General features: G+C 39.6%; 1 protein-coding gene across 1 annotated transcript in view; it reads left to right on the top strand.

The window, feature by feature from the left end:
• Window positions 1-656: 656 nt before the first annotated feature.
• LOC129093890 (VPS10 domain-containing receptor SorCS2-like) overlaps window positions 657-26,138 on the top strand; it is a 29,083-nt gene continuing 3,601 nt past the window's right edge. Inside the window, exons 1-9 of the mRNA XM_054602011.1 lie at window positions 657-697; window positions 1,234-1,352; window positions 2,034-2,123; window positions 14,236-14,364; window positions 14,469-14,546; window positions 15,868-16,014; window positions 17,612-17,714; window positions 23,816-23,892; window positions 24,176-24,267. Coding sequence (XP_054457986.1) covers window positions 1,278-1,352; window positions 2,034-2,123; window positions 14,236-14,364; window positions 14,469-14,546; window positions 15,868-16,014; window positions 17,612-17,714; window positions 23,816-23,892; window positions 24,176-24,267 — 791 coding nt within the window. The 5' untranslated portion in view covers window positions 657-697; window positions 1,234-1,277. The remainder of the gene's footprint in view (window positions 698-1,233; window positions 1,353-2,033; window positions 2,124-14,235; window positions 14,365-14,468; window positions 14,547-15,867; window positions 16,015-17,611; window positions 17,715-23,815; window positions 23,893-24,175; window positions 24,268-26,138) is intronic.

Here is a 26,138-nt window from a genome sequence, read left to right on the forward strand (position 1 = left end):
TTGTTTTCCATCAATGACAACAAGAAAAAAACAATGACTGAAAAGAAACCGGCAGACTGAGTGATTAAATATAACTGAATCTGAAAAAAGGAACATAGAGTACCATAGTGTTTAGTATAATAAATATACATGGGTTTCCCAGGAATTACATTAGCAGTTAGACCATTTTGACAAATTTTGGTGACATTCTGACTTTTGTTGCCAGAATTTCCACACGTACTCATGTATCCCTCTTAAAAATAGGATAAACCCTTTATGATTTTTTTTTAAACTAATAACTGTTAAATTTCAGCAAATAATGTTGCTGATGCAGCTGCTGGTTGTATTTTAATAATGGCAACAGGCCCCTACCTCCCTGTGTGTCTCTGTGAGTTTGGAAATGTATGTCTAAATTTTTTCATTTGCCTATTTTTTTTTTCTTCATACTCCCGTTTCCCTCTACTGCCACTGGGTTGGTCTTTAGGATTGTATATATATAGTAAGGGTATGTATACTCAGGGGCAAGGTAATTAGAGTTAATTCCTGCTAGAGGGCTTCACCCACTCGTAGTTGAGGGCATAGGATACAGGTTTTGGAAGCGACACACCTGGAGCTGATCTCCTCATCAGGCAGTTGAATAAAGGACAATCAGGGAAGTTTATTTGGGGGCACGTGCTGAGAGAAGAGCTCTCAAGATGTTACCCCCAAGATCTCCAGGGTGAGCTTTGGTTATAGTTGAAACCGGTATGTCGGCTATAGCGGCCTGGCTGAGGTAGTTTAGATTTTCTAGTTTTGTAATAGGGCTCCTGACTGAGTTGGATTTTCTGTTTTGTTTGTGGGACTTTGAGTTTTGACTTTTGAGGTTAAATAAAGACCTTGGTAACAGCTGACCTGACTCTTTCTTTGATTGTTGTGCTGCCCCTATTTTTTTGTCCTCTGTGCACTCCTGTTACAATACATATATAAGTATAAAAAGCAACCAAAATATAGGTGAATATTCCTCTCATTCTTGTTTGCTTTCTCTCTCACTGTCTCCACATAACATAGCTTACATGGCCAGAGTCTTCAGTTTCTGTTCTTAAACTCATTAGTAATATTCAGTAAATTGTAAATATACTGTAGCTATATTTTTTGTGAACCTGCATGTTAACCTTCACGAATATATGTGGCCAAAATAAGGTATTATTATTAATCTTTTTTAAATTGAATCAACAGGAGCTTTTTTTGTTTGTTTGTTTCTGTGTGCCACTGCAGGTTACCTGTATGTTACATGTCTCATCCAGAACTGTTCGGACAAAATGGTGACAGCTCAGTTTCTTGGCAAAATAGACCACAACTCGCTTCTGGTGCAGGACGACTACATATTTGTCAAGGTAAACATAACCATAACCGGGTAGGTGACAGAGTGGTGTATTATAGAGTTATTTAAGTGAAACAAAATGGTCTCTCATTCTGTTTTCATGTTCCAAAGATGAAAAGATTCCAAAATTTCCAAAAAGTAAAAAAAAAAGCAAATGTCGGAGTATAACAAGTCCAGAAAATGTTTTTGGAAATTGATTTTCAAAACATTTTATTTTGATAGCAGAAAATGCTTTACTTTCTGTAAATGTAAATGACACAGTGCAGGTACATTTTAGAAACGGCATTAGCAGACCATACCTTATGTATGTGACACTATCTTTACAGTCAGTTTAATCTCAATTTCAATGTACAAACTGGTCTTGTGTTTTAGGTAAAGTAACATAAACAAGTCTTAATAAGTACGGTCAATTACAGAACTTACACACATGCTGTATTTTTCTTTATCCTGACCTTATTTTACTCTCAATCTATACTCTCTTCTTTTCCCCTGTCTTCTTTTTAGCTATTTGCAATGAAAGTGTGATTTTGTGTGAATGTTATAATATTAATAGTAATAAGAAGAGCAAAAGTTGAAATAATAAATTAAAATGGAGATAAGACACAAGCTTATAATAATACTAATGTCAAAAGTTTTGATTATAAGTTTTGGGTTGAGTGCCAAATGTTTAGTGGTTTCTTTTATTTGTTTCCAGGTCACCACAGGGAATCCTACCAAGCACTACGTTTCCTATCGGCGCAACGAGTTCGTACAGATGAGATTTCCAAAGTACTCTTTGCCAAAGGTAAAGCACACAAAATTATACTCAAACTAAACTTGGGTATTTGCTGTTATACGGTTTTGACGCTGACACAATAGACATAGCCACTATGCCTTCATGTTGGTGTTTCAGATCAACCGTGATGTGTTTTTGAATGCCAATATAATGAAATACTTTTCTTTTCATAATCCTGATAAACATCAGTTTCACTCTTTCACAATGATCTTCATAGGCTTTGTAGCATTAGTAACAGTGCAATTCTCACACAAACATTGAACATGTATGAATAAATACTTTTGGTTAGATCATTAAAGACGTTGAATATTTGCAAAAAAACACCATTGAGGCAAAGATGTGGTTTCCCTGGATTGAAATTCATAGATCAAAAGAGTAGTTGTAGTAGATTTCTGTTGGGCATTCTGAGCCAAAATTAACTTAATGGCCTCACGTCACCAGCATTTTAAAAGTTTTTTAGAGCTCATTCATTTTATGGTAAAAAAATCTCAAAATATATATTAGTCTACACTGACAGGCATCAATATATAACCCCATTTGTTTGTATTTGCTTAGCGAAGCATAGTTTCCACAGGCGGCCATTCCAATCACACGCATATCTTACTATTTATACTGTATGTTTACTATATTTTCAGAGTAGGTCTCCAGTTTCACTATGGAAATATGAGATATTGTTGGAAGGGAAAATGCTATAAATGAATCAGATAGTAGAAGTAATAATGTTTCCTTCTTGTATACTTCTCATAGTGGTATTGTAATCATTTAATTATCTTGAAGATAGTATGGCCAACCGCTGTCTTTTCTGTAGAGTTGATTGTTTCGGAGGTTGGAGTCAGTGTGGATTAAATATATGGACACATCCGCAGCTCTTCAAATGAGTCTTGGATATGGAGCGTCTTGGTAGCCGAATGGTTACAGTGCATGCTGCTTGGATGCAGCCAGGGACCTTTGTTGCATGTCATACAACTCTTTTTCTCTCCTGTTTACAATCTGATTCTTCCTCAACTGTCCAAAAAGGGTCTTACATAGAAAAATATGTTTCTTTGCTATGTTGGGTTCAGTGTTTCAGCAACAACTCACTTCACATTCACAAAACTTTATGTGTTCATACACAATGCCAAGAGACAAAGTCATAGACACAGAGTGATAGGCAGTTTGACTATTTAGGACATTAAGACTTTTCTGTCTACTTTAGTAACTTTAACAATTTAACTTACCTTTTAAAGTTTTCCAATAAGCCACCAAATAGAATGAAATGCCTTTACCTTCACTTACACCTGCAACTGTACAGCCCACAATGTTACACTTCTTTGTTGGTGTCAGATTTTTGACAGTACCTGTACCCAAATGAAACGTGGTACTTGCCACAATAGCTCTCATGAAATATTCATCACTGACCATCGATCCAGTCGCATCCTGTCTAACTGACATAGGCAAAGACGATAAATGATCTCTACTCTAATACAGGACAAGAAACCTTTGCCGTAAGCGTTGGCGGCACAGGGTGACGTTTGAGTGTGAAACCATCTCTGAATGTTATTTAACCGCGCTGATTGAATGTAGAGCACAGGGAAAAGTTTCATGTATTTTTCAGCCCTCAATCACTGCCATTGACACTCTGTCAGAGAGGACTGCGTGTAGTGTATTTTCCAACAACACACACACTCTCTAGGAAATGTTTAGAATTACTCAAGCTCTATCCCACCATTTGGAGAGATCATATGCCTCAATGGCTTGTCTATTTCAACTACACTACTCAGTGATGCCCATGAAGGTGATCAGTATTGAATTACGCTTGCAACACACACACACACACACACACACACACACACACACACACACACACACACACACACACACACACACACACACACACACACACACACAGTCTATCTCTTCCTGTCTCTGTGTATCTGTGTCCCCCTAGTAGAAACAATAAGGATCAATTTGATTACATGTGGCAAGAAGACAGAGGGTAAATCAGTTTGTGTATGAATGTTTGTGTGTGTATGTGCGCATGCGTGTTTGCCCTGTCTCTTGTCACCTTCTCTCTCTACATGTGTCCTCTTACTTGATTGAGCAGATCGGTCACATGTCACAAAGCTTTTAGGTCAACAAAGAGGGGGGAGGAGAAGGGGGACAGAGGACGAGAAATGGAGAAGGAAAGAGGGACAGAGAGAGGGACTGTTTCGAGCACCATGCTTTTTCACTGTGAAAAAATTTAAAAGCTGAAAGATGAAAAATGCATAGGTCATCAGTGAAAGTAGTCTGTCCTGTGAGACCTGACCCGAGTTATGGATTAACCACACACACACACACACACACACACACACACACACACACACACACACACACACACACACACACACACCCACACCCACACCCACACAAAAAAAAACTCATGCACACAGCTTGCTGGGCTGTGAAATAACAGGAAATAATTGTCCCAATTTGCTCTGCTTCCATTCTGTCTCTTGCTGTCTATCACCCAGGATAAATTCAGCTTTTTGTCTTTTTATCACTTTATTTACCCAAGTAATACTATACAGCTACAGTGTATAGGCAGCTCCAGTAGATCAGCTAGAATATCTTACTCAAGTGGTAGTTCTTGAAAGAGAGAGATTGACACGCGGCAAGCTATTGTGATACGATACTGCTCTATTTCACATATTTAACACATGCAAAAAGCATCACTCTTCAGCATCTCTATCACATTTTCTTCCCAATTCCTGTTTGCTATTATGACTTTGTTTTGTATAACAATTTCAGTGTTTGCTATAGAAGTCAATTTTAATGTCATGAGGCAAGGCTACGTGATGCAGATGGTGTGTGTGGCACTTAAATGCATCAAACTAGTGAGTTTGTATTGAGTGCATCTTGACCTAGTGAACAGCATATGAATCCATTATATTGTTGTTTTTTACCATATGTTGGTATGTATAAATCTGTGCTTAAACTGGGCGTACAAACGCTTTACACACAAATCAGGGATTCATAATATTAATTTACCTGAATTTGTTCTTACTCTACGAACAAATTTAGAACTGCCTCAGAAATGATAAAGGCCAGACTGTCTGTCTTAATATAAAGATACAACTTTCATGGTAATACCATTAATTTATTAAAAAAGGCTTCAATTGACAACAATATTTAAAATCTTTGTTGGTTATTCTTTTTTTTTTGCATGACTTTATATCAAACCATCTTTTTATATCAATCTTTTTTTTTTTTTACCAGAGCCACACTCTCTATCTGTGGGCCTTTTTTTGCCTTTCACATCAGACACTATTGTCTCAATTCTTCAGTGGTTGTTTTTAATTTTATTTAGAGGCTGTGCTTCTCCCTTGGCAACAGCTTCACAGCTGTCTCCATGATAAACCTATAGGCAGATGAATTACCTTAAACAGAGAAATAGAAGCATAGCAGTGTGCTGATTGCAAATAGCGAGCAAGCACCTGTCAATTTAACATACAAAAGGTGGTAAAAAAAATACTGTCGGAAATGTCATGACTCCGAAGGTAATTTTGCGTGTGCACTTATTTGGTGTGCAAAGTAAAAACGTTACAATTATTATGCCTTTCCACATTTTTTAGGCAGGTTTCATAGATTAGAGTGCCCAAGGACAGAGGATGGTACAGACTGTAAAGCCCCCTGAGGATGATTTGTGATTTTGGGCTACATAAATAAAATTGAATTGAAAGTGTTGTATTAATTCTAAAATTGTTTGTGAAATTTGTGATTTTGGATCATGTAAATGGACTGTACTTGTAAAGCGTTTTAACACTAGATCTCATCATTCAACCATTCACACCCATTCATGCCCTACCTCTGAGCCACAGTCGCCTCTTTAAAATAATAAACACAGGCATTCGAGCCAAAATAAAATTGGCTTGAATGCCTAAGCTAATTTGTTGATCATTACTGTGGATTGCAGTTGAAAGATAGAAAGTGGACCTTGAGTTAAGATAATTTTTTCACACAAATAGGCGATACAATTACTTACACTAACACATTCAAAATGTAGACTATCCACCAAACTGCAGCAGTGAGTCTCATTAAACTCTGACATACCAACAAGGCTGCCATTTGTTGTGTCGTTGTATATTTTTTTCTTGTGATATATGCCAATCCACTATGGGAACCATTTGACAATAACATGTGCATTGCCTTTCTAGTTTTAACACTATGCTCACTTTGGGTCAAGGGAAGTTTGGAATAGTAGCTTGTTTTTCCTTTCAGTAGATTGTGCACCTTCTACTACCCAGAATCTTTGATAATTAAGTCCCAGCAGTGGCTTTCTTTGGGTTGACTGTGACCCTGCTGGTCCTGACAGAGATGGATGGATTGTGTTTGTTTTAGAGGGCACTAATAAGAGAGACACTGGTACATCTTGTACATCCTGCATTTTCAAGTCAGGATTTCATAGTGAAGGTGAATTCACTTAAAGTCATACAGGTGGAATTTTAAAAACACAAGCTTGGCATGCCAGGTGCTGAGATATCCCATGACCATTTGTATTTCCCATGCCCTTATGTTACATCAGGTTTTTTAGGCCATGGGGATTTGTTAATTCTCTGCTTGAATGCCACTGCCTCAACTAATGGATCAGAGCATACTGGTACATACTGGATTGCACCTTTTTATACTGAATTTACAAGCTTTTGGTACATCACATCACATTATTTGGCTGTCACCATCTTGTTTTTTTGGAACCAGTGACATGAAAAAAATACATTTTTTAGCTAACCAAAATGTAACAATAACTTTCAAGAATGAAAACAAACTGTGAAAGGGTTCAAATTCTAAGATGGAAACAATGAAACCAGAGTACGTTGTGGTTGCAACCTGTCAATCACAAGACGCAACGCCCTAATGCATACCCTGCTTTACCTATTTTACTCTAAATGTGACAATAATTTACATTATGAACATCTTGCTGTATTGAAGAAGACTTGAAATTAGCAATTGAGACCACACCTTCCATTAGGAAAATGTTTACTGAGATGATGAATTTAATGAAAATTGGGGTAATTTCTTGTAGACTTCTTAACAATCGGTTTTCTTTTTGCAACCAGTGGAGTCCCCCCCCTGCTGTCCACTGGAAATAATGCAGGTTAAAGGTTAAAATCTCATTTTATTATATCAACTAATGCTGCTCCTGTAATTATTAATAACTTTTTCTTATTATTTATGCAATTATTAGTTCTACTACTGTTATTACTAATCAGATTTTATATATAATTTCTGTCATATGGCTTTACTTTGTTGTAATTTTATTATGTTGCTGATTCTATACCCTTGACCATTTATTGTATGCATCTATAGCACTTCTGCCCATCTCTGGAGAGGGATCCATCCTCAGTTGCTCTTCCTGAGGTTTCTTCTTTTTCTTAACCTCGTTAAAGGTTTTTTTTGTGGGGGAGTTTTCCCTTATTCGATGCTAGGGTCCAAGGACAGAAGATATCATATGTTGTACAGATTGTGAAGCCCTCTGAGGCAAATTTGTGATTTGTGACATTGGGCTATACAAATATAATTGAATTGAATAAAATTGAGTTAATGGACATTTCATGATGAAGTATAACTCTGGGATTCTTTACGGTGGTGTTGGAGGCCAGGGCAATGCCATCAAGAGTAACTATATCATTAGATAATTTATGTTGTAGGTGTTTACAGCCAAGTACAATCAGTTCAGTTTCATCTGAGTTTAACATCAGGAAGTTGCAGGTTGTCCAGGTTTTTATGTCTTTAAGACATGCTTGGAGTTTAGCTGGTTGGTTCTGTCTGGCTTGATCAGTGGATATAATGCAAAACAAATGAAAGTTTATGGAGTGATTCTAATTATATTCCTAAAGGAAGCACATATAAAGGTGAATGGAATTGTTTTAAGCACAGAACCTTGTGGAGCTCTGTAACTAACTTTTTCGTGCATGCAAGATTCATTGGTTTTCACATACAAACTGGGATCGATCCGATATATAGGAGAAGAGAAGGCTGCTGCAACACATGAAGAGTAAAAATGAATAACATGTATTGACATAGAGATGATCATCAGAAATTAACCAACTAAAATTGCATATATGGAAGCAAAATGACATCATGGGCTCAAAGGCCAATATAATAAACAAAACCCCCACACTAACTAGAAAATAAGAAATTGAAATGGTCTATGAAAACAAACTTATAAAAAAAACTTATAATAAGCTCCATTACTAACCACAAAATAGGAGAAAACTGAAATAGCAAAGTAAATGGCAGAGAACCCCTACAATGCGCCTCAAAGTTACCCAGACTGGTTAAGCAAAACATCTCTACCAACTAGCCAGCCAAGACAAAGAACAACTAGAACAGAGCTGTATCAAGGAGCTATCAAAAACATTTTCAGGAGTAGGAATAACCCCAAGACAGCAGTTACAACCAACACACAGCTCAAAGGGCAAATGGGCAAGAGCACTGGTTCTGGGGGTTGATATACAGCTCCACTGACACAATAATGACGTTCAGGTGTGAGTGCCCTAGGCATTTAAAGGGGCTTGCTACCCCTGAAACACAGAGAGAGACAAATCTCCTCCAAAAAGTGTCCAGAGGAAAGCCAGTTGGCATAATAAGGATTTAAACGAGAGCAGTGCGGTTCCTTGAATGCAGATTAAATGTTCCATTCTCTGTCATAGGATGGGATGGGCTTTGGTGTTGAATGCAGTACTAAGATCTAATACCACAACTAGGGATTTAGTGTCTAGAGACCTTGTCTTGTCCTTTATTTTATCCTCAAGTAAACTATTATTATGGATAAAGTATAAATATAACTGTTTGTGACTGCTTTCTCAAGGAACTTCTCAAGAAATGGAAGGTTAGAAATGGATCTATAAGTAGCCAAAACATTTGGCTCAAGAGTGAGCTTTTTAATGGATGAGCACTGTGACATGAGAGCTACATTTGCAACTGACACCTTAACTCTGATGGAAAGGCTACTTTGTGAATTCTGTATACCCAATTAAATTTCTATGGCATTAGCTTTGAATAAAGTGCTTTATTTCTAAGAAGGGCTTTGATATTTTTTTTATTTTGTGGAAAAGCCCTAATGGTAATACATAAATAAACGCAACAACTCAAAGGCTTATTTGGTTTCATTCATGTAGAAGGGTAAAACAGAAACTGGCATTTAACATCCTGTCAATGGAAATGTCATCCTTTGTGGGTACAATGAGGACATAATGAATTATACTGTATTATTTACAATATTTGAAAGGGACAGATAATCTGCAGTTTTGAAAAGTGTGATAGTAACCGTCTATAAGTAAAAACTTTGAATGTGGAAAAATCTAAGTAGCTCACAGTAGCCACTGACAATGAAAGTAACTGAGTAAGTAACTTTATACAAGCCTTCCGCCTTCAGTCAGCATAGTACAGGATGAAGTCTGTTCAAAATAAGTTACTGCCTAAATATGATAAACCAGTAGGGCCAGCAGCTAACGCTAGCACAAGCTAGCTAATTTAGTTAGCAAGGTTCCTCCATAACTCAGGTAACTGTGATATTAATTTGGGTGCTTATTATATTTCGTCACAAAACAACTTACTTAATACAATATTGTGGCCATGGTTAGAATCAATTTTACAATTGTTTACCCATCCATCCTCCTTCCCTGAAACGGTTTGTAACGCTACGTATTAATGCTTTGCAAGTATTAAGAAGGTAAAGGTAAAAAACATTTTCACTGCAGGGGATTCCGAAATGCGCTTCTGTCAATCCATCTGGCGAATGTCCGTTCTCTGGCCAACAAGATGGATGAACTGCTGCACCTCTACAGCGCAAACACGGACTTTAGCAGATCCGCCGCCCTGTGCTTCACTGAAACCTGGCTTGGTGAGCACATCCCGATTAAAAACAAGGGGAGGCGGAATCTGCTTTTACATTAACTAACGTCGGTGTACAGATGTCACAGTGTTGGAAAAATCATGCAGCCCTCACTTAGAAACATTTTTCATTGACTGGAAACCTTTTTATTCACCCCTGGAGTTTTCCTCATTGATTCTGGTCGGTGTTTACAGCCTTCATCTGTCAGTGGATCACTAACTTCCTGACAGACAGGACCCAGCAGGTGAGGCTGAGAAAAATCACATCAAGCATCCGGACTACCAGCACCAGCGCCCCCCAGGGATGTGTACTCTCCCCACTGCTCTTCTCCCTCTACACTAATGACTGCTCAGGAGATCCAGCTGTCAAACTCCTGAAGTTTGCAGACGACACAACAATCATCGGTCTCATCAGGGACGGTGATGAGTCTGCGTACAGACAGGAGGTTGATCAGCTGGCCCTCTGGTGTGGTCAGAACAACCTGGAGCTGAACAAGCTCAAAACTGCGGAGATGACAGTGGACTTTAGGAGGAGCCCTCCAACACTGCCCCCCCTCACCATACTCAACAGCACTGTGTCCGCTGTGGAGACCTTCAAGTTTCTGGGATCCACAATATCCCAGGACCTAAAGTGGGCCTCCAACGTCAACACAATCAGGAAAAAGGCCCAGCAGAGGTTGTACTTTCTACGCCAGCTCAGGAAGTTCAACCCGCCTCAGGAGCTGCTGACTCCGTTTTACTCCGCCATCATCCAGTCTGTTCTCTGCTGTTCCATCACTGTCTGGTTTGGATCGGCCACCAAACAGGACAGGAACAGACTACAACGGACTGTCAGGTCTGCAAAGAGAATCATTGGTGCCAGCCTGCCCTCCATACAGGACTTGTACATTTCCAGAGTCAAGAAACAGGCAGGAAAGATCTCTGCAGACCCATCACACCCTGGACACAACCAGTTTCAACGACTCCCCTCTGGTAGGCGCTACAGAGCACTGTACGCCAAAACAGCCAGACCCCAGAACAGCTTTTTTCCTATGGCTGTAACTCTGATGAACAATTAATCATTCATCCTCTGTCAGGAACAAATCCATGTGCAATAACCCAGGAACTTTAAATTCAATTTGTTTCCATATTTATTCAAGCAACCTTGCACTCTGCATCAATGCACTTTATCTACATTTCATTGTTGTTGTTTTGTGTTATGTTAATATATATGTAGCCATCTCGCTGCTACTCGTGAGTCCGCCTCAACAAACACGCAGGCTTCAGCAGGTAATGTGCAAACAAAGGTACTTTATTTAGTTCTACAAAAGCAAATACAGACTGTCGTGCACTCTCTCACGCCGCCCAACATCTCGGAGCGCACGCAGTCCTGTGTCGACAAAATGGCAAGTCTCTGACGGGCTCATGTTCCCGTCTCTCTTTCCTTGCTTGTGTGTGCCAACCACCAGAGCTCCAGCCTGCCACTGCTTAAGAAGGAAGGACAATTAGCAACAAGTTACAGCTGTGCCAATTAAACTCACCATGGCACTGTTCCCCTGAACCACTTCCACACATCTCTCCCCTGTGAGCATTGCTCAAGTGTGTGGAGTTTTGCTCTCAGTATTGAATTTCATTCTTGCTTGGGCTCGGACCCTCCTCCCAGTTTTCCTTAACTAGGTACAGAACCCCATGTGGTTTTCTGCCAAACAGCAGCTCAAAGGGAGAAAATCCTGTGGAGGCCTAGGGCACCTCCCGCACTGCAAACAACAGAGGGTCAAGCCACTTATCCCAATTTGCTAACATCATCGTGTATGAATTTACGGATCATGGACTTCAAGGTCTTATTCAGATGCTCGACAAGGCCGTCGGTCTGTGGATGGTACACACTAGTCCGAATTGCCTTGACGCCCAATAATCGTGTTAGTTCCCTTAGTGTGTGTGACATAAAAGAGGTGCCCTGGTCGGTCAGAATCTCTTTCAGGATTCCAATTCGGGAGATGACCTGAAACAGTGCCTGCGCAACACTCTTTGCGGATATACCACACAGCCGCACCGCTTGACGATATCACGTTGCGTAGTCCACCAGGACTAATACAAAGCGATATCCTCGTGTACTCCGGTGAAATGGCCCGATGAGGTCCATGCCAATGTGCTCAAACGGGACCTCAAATAGTGGCAATGGCCGCAAGGGCACTCTTGGAATGGCCGGTTGGTTTATTAGTTGGCATTCAGGGCAAGAGGCACACCAACGGCGCATATCTCCTCGAATCCCAGGCCAATAGAATCGAGCCATTATCCAGTCTAGTGTTTTGTCATACCCCATGTGACCAGCCATTGGGTTATAGTGAGCCTCCCGGAAAACCATTTCCCGACGGCTTTCCGGCACCAACAATTTGTGATAGCCACCCTAAAATTACAGATTGTAATCATAGACCCACCTCCTCACGTCAACTATATTTAAGATCTAAATATTTAATATTAAAATATTCAATTGTAATATTCTGCACAGTGTTAGGCGACAGTATGCCTGAAGCTGATTCGCAAAGCCATTAGAAAACAATAACGTTATCTAGCAATTTAGCCGAGGTCTACAGCTGAACACTGTGTACATCTTCAAGCTCTGCATTTGAATCTCCACTAGTAAGGTTAGCTGCCTTGTTGTTGTTTTTTACATTACACATCCACAAATAATAAATCATACTTACAGGTTGTGATCCTGAACTGAACCGCCATCGTCTTTCAGCCTCGTCCTCTAAACGTTTAGTTAATCCAGCCATGAACTGTGTCCAGTTTTGAAAGTTGTCCTCGGTAAAATGCATTAAAAATTTATTCAGGGGATCGTCGTTTTTCGTCCTTAAAAAGAACATTCCCATTGAAGCTCCAGCTCCCATCACTCTAGCTTTATTTGAGGGCGTGCCAAACTAGCCCGTAGGAGGTCTTATGCAAATGGCATTCACTTCCGAGACATTATGACTCAGAATGTCCCAGAAATGAAGGCAAGAATTCAATGGAGCTGTTTCTGTGTATTGTGCGTATTTGTTTTTCATCTGTTAGAAGTTTCCTTTCGTTCTCCTTCAAGACATTGGATAATCTTCTTGTCGTACCTTAGAAAAACGATGTCCCCTCTTTCTCTGGTCGCTTTCATCTTAGGTAGCAGCTCCTTTTTCCTCTGCTAAACTGAATAAGGATAGTATGTATGAAAATGTGTGAAATTTTCTTTTTTTGCATTGAAAACAAACTCTGTACTTAAGTCTTAGGAACTTGACCATTAGAGGTTATGGTTTACCAGTCTACCTCTTCTGCTTTAAAAACCTTTAGGCCAATGAACTTGAACGCAAATTGCTCCTGTAGGCCGTTTCTGTGGTGTATAAATGAGTATGAGTGTAAGTTAAGAGTTCTGATGGCATCTTGCAAGGTAACCCCTGCCATCAGTGTATGAATGGGTGTGAATGGGTAAATCATGTAGTGTTAAAGCGCTTTGACTGGTTTAGCTATACAAGTACACATCCATTTACCATCCATCCCAATGGTGTGTCCCTAAGGATAGTCAGCATCAACTCTGACCACCTTTTGTTCACAGTCATCATGACTCCATTAATTACATTGCGAGGCCAAGGCTGATCGTCATGAAAGTCTGCTTTGGTTTCTATTACAATCACTGATTTGTTTATGAATGTCCACTTTATTAAATTTACAGTTTGATGATGACCTACTTTTCTGTAAAATGGAAGCTGACTTTTATTTTGTGCAGGTTATTCAAAATGGCATCCATTCTTTTGGCAGTAGTGTCCATGAAGATCCACAAACTTTAAAGGTGCTTTCTTGCTGTTGCAGCAGTTCTTTATAAAAAGGTCTCCGTTGAGCAAATAGTTTACGCACCTGTTCCTGTGAGGTGTATGGACATTGTCTTGTTATTTCCCCATGCAACCAGCCATCTTGACAGCTTGGGAGAGCCTTGTTGTTGTAGGCTCCAACTGCACTGATGGAAAAAAAGTTTCAGTACAATTTATCTTTTGTGTGTTTTTACAAACTACTTAAAACCACTTGTGAAACTTTGATTGAGAAGGTTTCTGGCAGATTATTTAAACAGGTTTCTCAGCACAGTGTGTGCCTCACCATGTCATGGCGACAGAGTACCCATACAACATAATTTTACTCCGGTAGTTGGTTGCTCTTAATGTAAATGTACATGCACAGAAATATTAAATCAATAAAATAAAATAAATCAGAAAATACTTGACTCCAACTTCTTCTCTTTCCTCCCTCCGACCCCCATCTCTGCCCCCAGGATGTTCAGATAGTGAGTACGGACGAGAACCAGGTCTTCATCGCCCTCCAGGAGTGGTACCAAACAGACACATATAACCTGTACCAGTCTGACTCCCAGGGCATATACTATGCCATTGTCCTGGAAAATGTTCGCAGCACCAACCCAGGATGTTCAGATAGTGAGTACGGACGAGAACCAGGTCTTCATCGCCCTCCAGGAGTGGTACCAAACAGACACATATAACCTGTCAGTCTGGGCATGCCATTGTCCTGGAAAATGTTCGCAGCACCAAGCAGCCAGAGGAGAATGTCCTCATCGACATACTTGAGGTGAGTGGATAGTCATTTGATAGCAGCATATCGAAATAGCACATATATATATACACACACAAATGACATCCCTCTGACAATCATGGGATTTACTGATCCCTAAAGGACAACAAGGTTCAGGCCTGGCAGTGGACAAGGTATCACGCGACTCCATTTTCTGGGTCTGCAGATATCCCGGAAGTCATCTTAAACTCAAATTGAAGCCTACAAAGCTTTGGATTATTTTTTTTATTGAAAATGAGGAAGTGTTCGCTACCATGAAGTGCTTCAAACAACCATAACTCATGGGCTTCCATAGAAACGTTGTGAGAGATAAAGAGGACAGTTTAAATACAAATAAGACAGCTCCAGCGGTCTTATTCCTATGGCAAATTAGCTTGCTATCATCACATGCACCTAAACTACATTTCTAACCTACCTGGCACGGTCAGGCAGACATGTATGTTTGCAGAAGCACACCAATACACATACACATGCGCAGTAACTTAACACTAAACATTTAACTAGCTAACTTTAATAACTTAACACTAAACATTTAACTAGCTAACTTTAATGAGGAAAAAGATAACTTACTAAGCAGTAGCCTACAGCACAGACAACATATTGCTCCAATAATACTTCCATTAATTTTCCTCTACCTAAATGGATATTAAATGAACACATTTGGCCCCATTAATGTCTTCTTTTATTGAAAACAATCTTCCATTAATTATGAAAATATCTCTTTAAGGACTCAGAAATGTTGTTCCTGAGCCTATTTTCAAAACCCTCACGTTATCCTTGCCTTCCTTTCATTCTGTATGTCCGAGAACATGAAGCAAGGAGAGGAGGAAGTTGAAGAGAGGAAGTGTTCCAGTAAAAGAAGAGGTGGTGGGCAAAGGAGGAAATGGCCCTGACTGCAAAACTAATTTCCTCCTGCTCTCTCATCCCTCACTCCAGGCTACGCTCTCATCACAGGCACTAGATAGAGACAGAGAGGATAACAACATACCGATGATGGATAAAGACTGACGGCACAAGGAGCAAAATATTAAGAGTAAAAGTGGAAATGCTGAACAGAAGTGGAGGGATTTATAAGTGACAGAAAGGAGAGAAGCTAGAAGTCCAGAGAGAACACAAGTTATGAGTCAGTTTGCTCACTTCATGACCGCTCTCTTGTGCTACTGTTAGACATGATTTAGCATTCACCAGGACACTGTTATTTCCACTTGTAACAGTGTCCAGTGGCCCCTATTCAACACAAGCTGCATATAATCATTTAAAAAGAGCATTTCAGGTAGTTTTTGCAAAGGTCACCCAGCTGTTCCACGTTGTTTCCTAGGTGCGTGGAATCAAAGGAGTCTTTCTGGCCAATCAGAAGATCAATGGAAAAGTGACAACTCTCATCACCTATAACAAAGGGCAAAACTGGGAACCGTTGGTCCCACCTACCACTGACATGAATGGCAAGCCGATCAGCTGCAAAGCAGTAAGTAATGACCTCACAAAAAGTTCCTTGTACTTTTTTTTCTTTATTCAATATATTACCTGAGATGAGCTACTTCGCAGCCACTGTGTGTCCACATACGGTAACAACATGTCAGCTGCCAATAGAGCTGACTGACCTATAATTATGCTAATGTGAATAGAGTAAGGAATCTTATAGGCTAAATAAAACCAATCAGTTAATCAGTTGACATACATGCAAACCCCGTATAAACCTCTGTAAAACCACAACTTGCTAATTTTCATTTTGGTTTTTGTACAGACCTGATATAACATGGTCATGAGTGAGCTTTAGAAATGCTCGTAGTTGGATTTTATTAACCTTGCACTGAATTATTAATACCAAGAGATTAAACAAGAATCGCAGGGTTTGAGATTGGACAAAACTCCATTCCATCAAGCTTTAAGTAATGCGCTTGTGTCTGAACTACAGTGCTACAGATCAATCCGCGTCCTGTGAGGCGCTATTGCAGCTACAGGCTGGATTTAGGTGTGTGATGTGACAACACAGAGAGGGGAGAGCGGTGTTTGTTCAAAACAACAATGGTGGCTCCTTCGGAGGTTAGCGTAGATGCTGCAATTGTATTAGTTATTTCAGAACTGGAAAGCATTTCTTCATTGAAAGAAAAAATCATGGCACTGAAGGTTGATGGTAAAGATGTTTTCTCTCTTCTCCCAACTGGCCGTGGTAAGAGTTTGATTGACAGATGGTTCATCAGATCACCTGCTAACCATTTTTTGAAAGTGCCGCTCTTTTCCAAATGGCCTGACGTTAAACAGGTGGTTCTTTGTAACAAAGCATCGGCGCTTCAGATTTGGGTTTTCTTACCTTGGACTGAACCTGGCTAGCTGTGGCTTTGTGCTAAGCTAAGCTAAACAACTACTGGCTATGGCCTCAGATTTAACGAAGTATAACAGTGGTAATAATCTTCTGATCCAACTCTCTGCAAGAAAGCAAATACATTATTTAATGGGTTGACCATTTAAATTGCTTTAAATTAAGCCTAAATCCAGTTAAATTAGCGTGTATGAAGTTCACTGATTACCTCATTAAGTCTTGTTTTTTTAATCTGCATAACAGCGTTTTGTGTCGTATTTATACTGTTTTTGCTTGATTTGTATAGATTAAACAAGATGTTGGCAGTGTCTTAATATTTACCGTGCACACGAGTGGTGTCAATTTTCTCATCTCTCTGCAGAGAAGCAAATTAACCTATTTCCCAGAAAAATTAAACTTGTCCTTTAAGTTGTGACAGCCTGTTTCAGGGAATTTAATAAGGGAAGATGCATCCATAATTCATGCAAGGTATTGTGGAACTAAGAATAAGGTTCTCTTTGAAATGATTCTGAAGGTAAAAGTTTTTGTTTGTATAAAAATGAGACAGACCCAGTGAAAATTGATGCAGTTCACTTATTTTTTTCAGCCCCACATCGACAGGTAGTGCAGCTTTGCTTTTTGCCACGGTTTACTTTTAGATTCAACCAGTATTAGTCTATTAGATGGTTGAAGAGTGTAGCCAATGTACTGTGGCAGAATTATCCTCACATTAAAATCACTCGACAATGTTTGCATTCTGCAGCCGGACTGTCACCTCCACCTCCACCTACGCTGGGCAGACAACCCCTACGTGTCTGGGACAGTCCACACCAAAGACTCTGCTCCAGGTCTCATCATGGGTGCTGGTATGTCTTTAAAGGAACATTTTTTAAATGTATTTGACTATTGGACCTTCTCCCCACCTGACATTTATAAAATATATTCATATAGCCCAATTTAACAAATCAAATTTGCCTCGAGAGGCTTCCCAATCTGTAGAAGCAACCTCTGTCCTTAGAACCTGGGTTTGGATATGGAAAAACTCCCACAAAAAAACTTTTAACTGGGAAATAACTGATCCCTCTCCCTGAACAGACAAAATGGAATAGATGTGTGTTGAGATAACCAACATAATAAAATTCCAGTATGGACAATTGGGATGAAAAACAATATATAGATAGATTGCAACCATAAATTAAGAAAGAGATTCCAAAGAAGGAAGGCAACTACAATAGTGCAATAGACAAAGAAAAACTAAGATAAGCCATTTGAGCTGAAGTCAAACAGTGACAGTTGGAAATCCAAAGTGTCAGTTGGAATCAGTGGCAACTAAATGTGATAGCTGGGCGCTAGCATTGGATGCTAAGAGCAAGGATATATAAGAAGGAAGGGTCATTACTTCACAGATCTCACATTGTTGCCAAGTCAGTAGTATTCTACCAGTATTTGATTGTTATAGAGCATCTTTGTTAAAAACAACTTACCCACCTTCAGTGTCTAGAGCAGAGCATGGGTGAAAGCATCAACATAACAGTTCTGTCTCCATTAAATCTATATTATATAAAACTAAACTGAATTGAAAATTACGCTTGAGGGAAACGCATATTACTATTTATCTACTTTACCAAGTACTTTCATTGCATTTTTGTTTTTTGTTTGTTTTTTTATGTAGTCACTTTAAGCCAAGTTTTTAAGAAGCTTAACCAGTAGTTTTGTTGCCTACAACAAACAAAGTTGTTTCGTAGAGTTTTCTGTATGTTTTGTTTTTATTTGCAACGATAACCACAAATTTTAAAACTATTTGAAACTGACTGTAATCCTGGCGAAAATAAGTTTACCTTGAAACATAAGCAAGAGTGCAGTTTAGTTGTATGTGAATACAAGCATCACTGAGGACTGCATGGATTGCATTTTCTTGAATTTCACATCCATTCATCCATTATCTTTAACCTCTTATCTTATTCAGGGTCGCGGGGGGGCTGGATTATTATTAATAATAATCACGGCAGGTGAGCTGAAACATTGTATGACTAAATTGAATTGGTTACAATCCTCGTCTATGGATCAGCCTGATATCCCTCCTGACACAGTAGCTAGGTGGCGGTACTCCACTACATCTCAGAGGTTACCACTGACCTATTTGGGGCGGCTGTGGCTCACGAGGTAGAGCGCTTTTCCCGCAACCACAAGGTTGGTGGTTCTGGCCTCAACAGTCAACATGTCGAGGTGTACTTGAGCGAGACACCTAACCCCAAGTTGCGCCGGGCGCTTGTTAGCTGCTCCTCAGGGATGGGTTAAATGCAGAAGGAAAATTTTGTGTATATACTATATATCTATATACAGCGGGTAAAATAAGTATTGAACACGTCACAATTTTTCTCAGTAAATATATTTCTAAAGATGCTATTGACATGAAATCTTCACCAGATGTCGGTAACAACCCAAGTAATCCATACATACAAAGAAAACCAAACAAATAAGTTCAGAAATTAAGTTATGTGTAATAAAATGGAATGACACAGGGGAAAAGTATTGAACACGCTTACTGAAATTTATTTAATACTTCGTACAAAAGCCTTTGTTTGTAATGACAGCTTCAAGACGCCTCCTGTATGGAGAAACTAGTCGCATGCGTTGCTCAGGTGTGATTTTGGCCCATTCTTCCACACAAACAGACTTCAAATCTTGAAGCTTCCGTGGGCGTCTTCTATGAACTCTGATCTTCAGTTCTTTCCATAGATTTTCTATTGGATTCAAGTCAGGTGATTAGCTGGGCCATTCTAGCAGCTTTATTTTCTCTCTGAAACCAATTGAGAGTTTCCTTGACTGTGTGTTTGGGATCATTGGCTTGCTGAAATGTCCACCCTCATTTCATCTTCATCATCCTGGTAGATGGCAGCAGATTTTTATCCTTCCTTCAATTATATGAAGTTTGCCAGTGCCGTATGCTGAAAAACAGCCCCACACCATGATGTTCCCACCTCCAAACTTCACTGTTGGTATGGTGTTTTTGGGGTGATGTGCAGTGCCATTTGACCTCCAAACATGGTGTGTATTATGGCATCCAAAGAGTTCAATTTTGGTCTCATCTGACCAGACTATATTCTCCCAGTATTTCACAGGCTTGTCTAAATGTTGTGCAGCAAACTTTAAACGAGCTTCAACATGCTTTTTCTTCAGCAATGGAGTCTTGTGTGGTGAGCGTGCATACAGGCCACGGCGGTTGAGTGCATTACTTATTGTTTTCTTTGAAACAATTGTACCTGCTAATTCCAGGTCTTTCTGAAGCTCTCCACAAGTGGTCCTTGGCTCTTGGACAACTCTTCTGATAATTCTTTTCACTCCTCTGTCAGAAATCTTGCGAGGAGCACCTGGTCGTGGCCGGTTTATGGAGAAATTATGTTCTTTCCACTTCCGGATTATGGCCCCAACAGTGCTCACTGGAACATTCAGAAGTTTAGAAATCCTTCTGTAACTAATGCCATCAGTATGTTTTGCAACAATAAGGTTGCGAAGGTCTTGAGAGAGCTCTTTGCTTTTACCCATCATGAGATGTTTCTTGTGTGACACCTTGGTAATGAGACACCTTTTTATAGGCCATCAGTTGGGACTGAACCAGCTGATATTAATTTGCACTGACAAAGGGGCATGATTGCTTTCTAATTACTGATAGATATCAGCTGGTGTCTTGGCTTCCCATGCCTTTTTGCACCTCCCTTTCTTCATGTGTTCAATACTTTTTCCCTGTGTCATTCCATTTTATTACACATAACTTAATTTCTGAATTTATTTGTTTTGTTGTCTTTGTATGTATGGATTACTTGGGTTGTTACCGACATCTGGTGAAAATTTCATGTCAATAGCACCTTTAGAAATATATTTACTGATAAAAATGGTGATGTGTTCAATACTTATTTTACCCGCTGTATATACATGACCATTAAAGCTAATATTCATATTCATATATTATTGCACAGGTACTATTAAAGCTTTTCTTAGGATCTTGAAATTAAAAAAAAATCTCAAATTACAGAGACATTGACAATGATTGCAGTTTGGTAATTTTATTGTGCATCCAAAACTTTCTGCACTGTAAACAATGCACAATCATAAATTTGTAATAGAAACTGAATACTAATCAACTAAACTAACAATCAATTGCTGGATTGAATTGCAACAATAATTAACTCAAAATATTACAACACACACAAAGGGTGTAATGATCGCCTTAGTCTGTCTTAATGTACGGCAGTTATGAATGGGGAACATGTTTTTGTTTATTTTCCTTTGCATCTTTAAAGTGCTGTACTTGAAAATGTTATCAGTGGCCTATAAGGTTAACATAGGTTATAAATTGGATCTTGTATTATTGTTACTATTATTTTGGTTTCCCTCGCTTGTATAAAAGCGGGCAAGGGGAATGAAGGAACTTTTGGACTAATGTGACTCTGGGTTTGGACATAATTGGTCAATGTTAAGTTTGTTTTTGTGTGGGAGTATTAGTGTTCGCCTCGCGGCTTTTGTTTACTGTATGCCGACCAGGTCGGACATGAATTAATTTGATTTACATTAATATATGGTTAAATATATAATTAAATATGATCACATCATGTTTTAATCAATAAAGTTGAAATGGTTTCTTTGAGCTGTTTGTCACAAGAGGTTTGATAATGAAACAAACATTGTATGTAGTACATGGGTTAGGGGTTGATGGAGTGAATTTAAATCAATCTGAGCAACTTGACCTCAGTTTATTTACAAAAGAGACACAATGTGGGGTAATGTTTGTATTTCAAAACACTATTAACATGCTTCTGTATTCCCACAGCCTGTACAGTCTGAGAAGTTAACTGAAGCTTTCAAAGAAATGTAGTCGAATAAAAAGTACAATATTTAAGCTCCTCGCGCTCAAAGTTTTCTCCTTTCAGGCTACAATTTTTACCGTGTGAGCAGAGATATTCTGTGTGCTGTGAAAACATTTGCAAAAGTAATATTTGCATGCGCCTGTTTGAGTTGCATGCGCGGGACTTCTTCAAACACTCATTGATGCTCGTGGATTATTACATTGATTTCCCCTTATACTCTTCACCCTTACTCTCAGGCTAAACCCGGCCACCCAATGAAGGAAACTCATTATGGCCACTTGTATCGCAATCTCAATCTATGGGTCACTACCCAAACCTCAAGACCATAGGTGAGGGTCGGAATGTAGATGGACTGGTAAATCAAGAGCGTCTGGATAGGTCTTCCTCCATGTCTTCAAACTCTGTTTGGTTGGGTTTAGGGTTTCTTCAGAGTGCTCTTTCCACCACTGAACAAAATCCCCATTCTGGTTCTGCAGTTGTGTTTGGGTTTAACAGGTCTGTCCAGCAGCCTCCCCTTCCATCTGCTCCAACTCCCCACCAGGTGGTAATCAGTTGACAGATCAGCCTCTCTTCACCCGAGTGTCCAAGACGTACGGCAGCACATCTGATGATACAAACACAAACTCAATCATTGAACTTTGGCCTTGGGTGTTCAGGTACCAAGTAAAGTTATGAACTGCCCTATGCTCAAACATTGAATTTCTTATGGACAAACAACGACTAGCAAAGAAGTCCAACAACATAGCACCACTCGGTTAAGATCAGGTAGCCCGTTCCTCTGAATCACCTTTTCTAGGTGGGTGATTTGGAGTCCCCAAGCAGAACTATATAGCACCCAGCTGGCACCTCTTCCAGGAAGACCACCCAGAGATTCCGATAAAGCTGGGGACAGTGACAGAGCAGGGCCGTCCTTCAATCAGAGGATTGGCAGTTTGAACCCAGGATCTGCTATTTCAATGTGTCCTTGGTCAAGACAAACTTAAATTGAGCTAGCTCAAATGCAAAATACATATTGTTTCCTGTTAAGCAAGTAGCTTTTCAACCGATTAAGGTCTATACCAAAAACACAATGAGCTTACAGCTTTGACAGATCAATAAATACTCCGATTGTGAATTATCTTTTGTCTGCGGAAAACTGCAGAGCTTAGTTTGTGTAGCTGCAGTGATGCACCTGGACATCACATCCTGTTCGAAAAAACTACCATGTATTAATTCTAGGCACAGGAGCTCCTCATCATCATCAAAGTCTTCCAAAACTATATTTCCAGCCATGGAATTGTGTTGGGCCAAAGTTATATGGAACTATTGAATCAGGCTTTTCAAAGAAATCAACGACCACCTGTCAAAGTATTTTAAAACCGCAGGCCCAAATCAAAAAGAAATGACATGCTACATGCAATCCTCCATAGTACTATGAAAACCTTAAGCGCGCGAGAGGTGCCCTCACAGCTGTAGTAAAAAACAGGCATTAGAGTGTCGTCGGCTGATCAGAGTAGAGTAGCAGCCATTACAGAATAAGGGAGGTCCTAACGGGGGTGTAGGTGACAAAAAGATTTAGTTCAATACACAGGACGTCCTGGCTAATATGGGAACGTTGACAACCCTACTTCTGAAATATTTCATTGCTTAGGTTTATAAGCCATTCTCATCAAATTATGGGAAAGTATCCAGCTACTTAAATAATAAGATAAGATACGTTAAAGAAACAGACAGAACAGAACATTAGCTTTAAACATTAGCTAAAACTTTGTTTATTAACTAAGTACTTTTTTTTCTGACTTATATAATGAACATTTTGACACTACTATTATTTTGTCTAGGGACACTACTTATTATCCCATAATTGTGCCTCCATCTACTTTCATAACAGCTAAATTTGATAGTTGATAGGTTTATAGAATACAGCTTCCCATCTGTTAATTTGGTAAAAAATAAAGGTAAAGATTAAAAAAGTTCTAAGTGGGAAATCCTCAATTGGTTATTCACTATGTAGTCCTGCTCACATCTGTTCTCTATATGGTTTTTCTTTTGGAAATGTGTTTGCATGACTTATATGAGATTGTGTTCCTGGTGAAATTTTCAATTTCTGACCTTTTCTTCAGGTAACCTTGGCTCCAAGCTGGTAGAGTATAAGGAAGAGATGTACATCACTTCAGACTGCGGGAAGACATGGAGACAGGTACACCCTGCCCTTCCTTGCTTCAAATACCCCCTTTTTCCTCCTATCTTTCTATACACTTTCCCTCTGCCCCCATAAAAGTTACACAATCTGATATTAGAAAACTATGCAATTTGTACAATGTCTATCAAACTGTACAGCCAAGTATGACTTGTACCATTTTTGATTTTAGTTTTAAATTTTTTGCGTTTTATGATTTGGACTGATGTAAATAAATGTTTACATTAGTAATATAATTTCCATTTAATATCACCACCAACTTTTTTATGTAACTAATTTTAAGGTTTTCGAGGAGGAGCATCACATCCTGTACCTGGACCATGGTGGGGTCATTGTTGCCATCAAGGACACCTCTATTCCCCTAAAGATACTCAAGTAAGTTTACTGTTACAGTATGTCACTATATCAATAGTGATCTTTACTACTTTAACACACTTTTTAAAGGGGTGACATTAATGGTTTATAGGCTTTTGACTTATTTAAACTATTACTTTAAGTCCTCTATGATAGATATGATGCACATTAACTAACATTATGTAATCTAAAATTCGTCATCCTTTAGAAGCCTTTTGCAGTCAATCAATACATTTTCACACACGTTGATGCAGTCCAAAGTACTTGATAGGTGTCTGACAAAATTAAAAGACTTCTATAGCTTGTTATTTTATATCTAGTTTATATATAGACTATCAGGAAACACCCTGCGTTTCTGAAATACAACACATGACGGGATGGCGAGCCTAAAATGTCGTCCTAAATATCACCAGCTGACAAAGCCATGGTAATCGAGAGGACGGTATCGCCTGTATGGAGAGGATCACACATCATTACCATTGCAGCTAAAAACTATCTATACAGTATATGAGTATTAACAAATGTTTCCTTTTTATAAAAAAAAAATTAGTTCTTATGATCTTGTGTTATCATGAAACAATTGTGTTCCAATGTAGTTTCCACAGATTTCATTATTCGAATAACAACTTATTCCCCTTCTATACTAAGCGTCATACGTCCATAGTCAGCTCTGTATATGTTGTGGATAATCTGAAGGTTGTATGGATTCAAACAGTTTGGATCGAGGTCAGGATGGTGAACCATGCATGTAGGAGGGACTGGAACCTGGTTAATTTGTTTCAAAACCTGATGAGAGAAGATGAGGAAAATAAGACACTGATTTACAAGAAATACTGTGTTATAATAAAGCAAATAATGACTCAGGAGGCAGCATCACTGCATAGGACAAATGTTATTCCAGGAAGCAAAAGTTTTACTTCAAATAAAATGGTTCAATTCAATTCAATTCAGTTTATTTTGTATAGCCCAGAATCACAAATTACAAATTTGCCTCAGAGGGCTTTACAATCTGTACACATGCGACATCCTCTGTCCCGGAACCCTCACATCGGCACAGGAAAAACTCCCCTAAAAAGACCCTTTAACAGGGAGAAAAAAGGAAGAAACCTATGGGAGAGCGACGGAGGAGGGATCCTTCTCCCAGGATGGACAGAATGCAATAGATGTCATGTGTACAGAATGAACAGCAGGGGAAGACTCGTCCATATGCCTGGCAGAGGTCGTTGAGGTAGTTAAAAAGCTCTTCAGCGGCAAGGTGCCAGGAGTGGATGAGATTCGACCAGAGATGCTAAAGGCTCTGGACATTGTTGGGCTGTTGTGGCTGACACGTCTCTTCAGTGTCGCATGGAAGTCGGATACAGTGCCTGTGGAGTAGCAGACCGGGGTGGTGGTTCCCATTTTCAAAAAGGGGGACCGGAGAGTGTGCACCAATTATAGGGGTATCACACTGCTCAGCCTCCCCGGTAAAAGTCTACTCAAGGGTGCTGGAAAGGAGGCTCCGGCCGATTGTCGAACCTCGGATTCAGGAGGAGCAATGCGGATTCCGTCCTGACCGTGGAACAGTGGACCAGCTCTTGACCCTTGAGTGAGTCACTGCCCCAAGCGAGGGAGTTCAAGTATCTTGGCATCTTATTCACGAGTGAAGGTAAAATGGAACGGGAGATGGACAGGCGGTTCGGTGCAGCGTCAGCAGTGATGCGGGCGTTGTACCGGAGCTGAGCTGAGCTGTAAGGCAAAGCTCTCAATTTACCAGTCCATCTACGTTCCAACCCTCACCTATGGTCATGAGCTTTGGGTAGTGACCGAAAGAATGAGATTGTGAATACAAGTGGCCAAAATGAGCTTCCTTCGTAGGTTGGCTGGGCTCAGCCTTAGAGATAGGGTGAGGAGCT

Source organism: Anoplopoma fimbria, chromosome 7 (genome assembly GCF_027596085.1).
Source record: "Anoplopoma fimbria isolate UVic2021 breed Golden Eagle Sablefish chromosome 7, Afim_UVic_2022, whole genome shotgun sequence".
NCBI classification, from domain to species: domain Eukaryota; kingdom Metazoa; phylum Chordata; class Actinopteri; order Perciformes; family Anoplopomatidae; genus Anoplopoma; species Anoplopoma fimbria.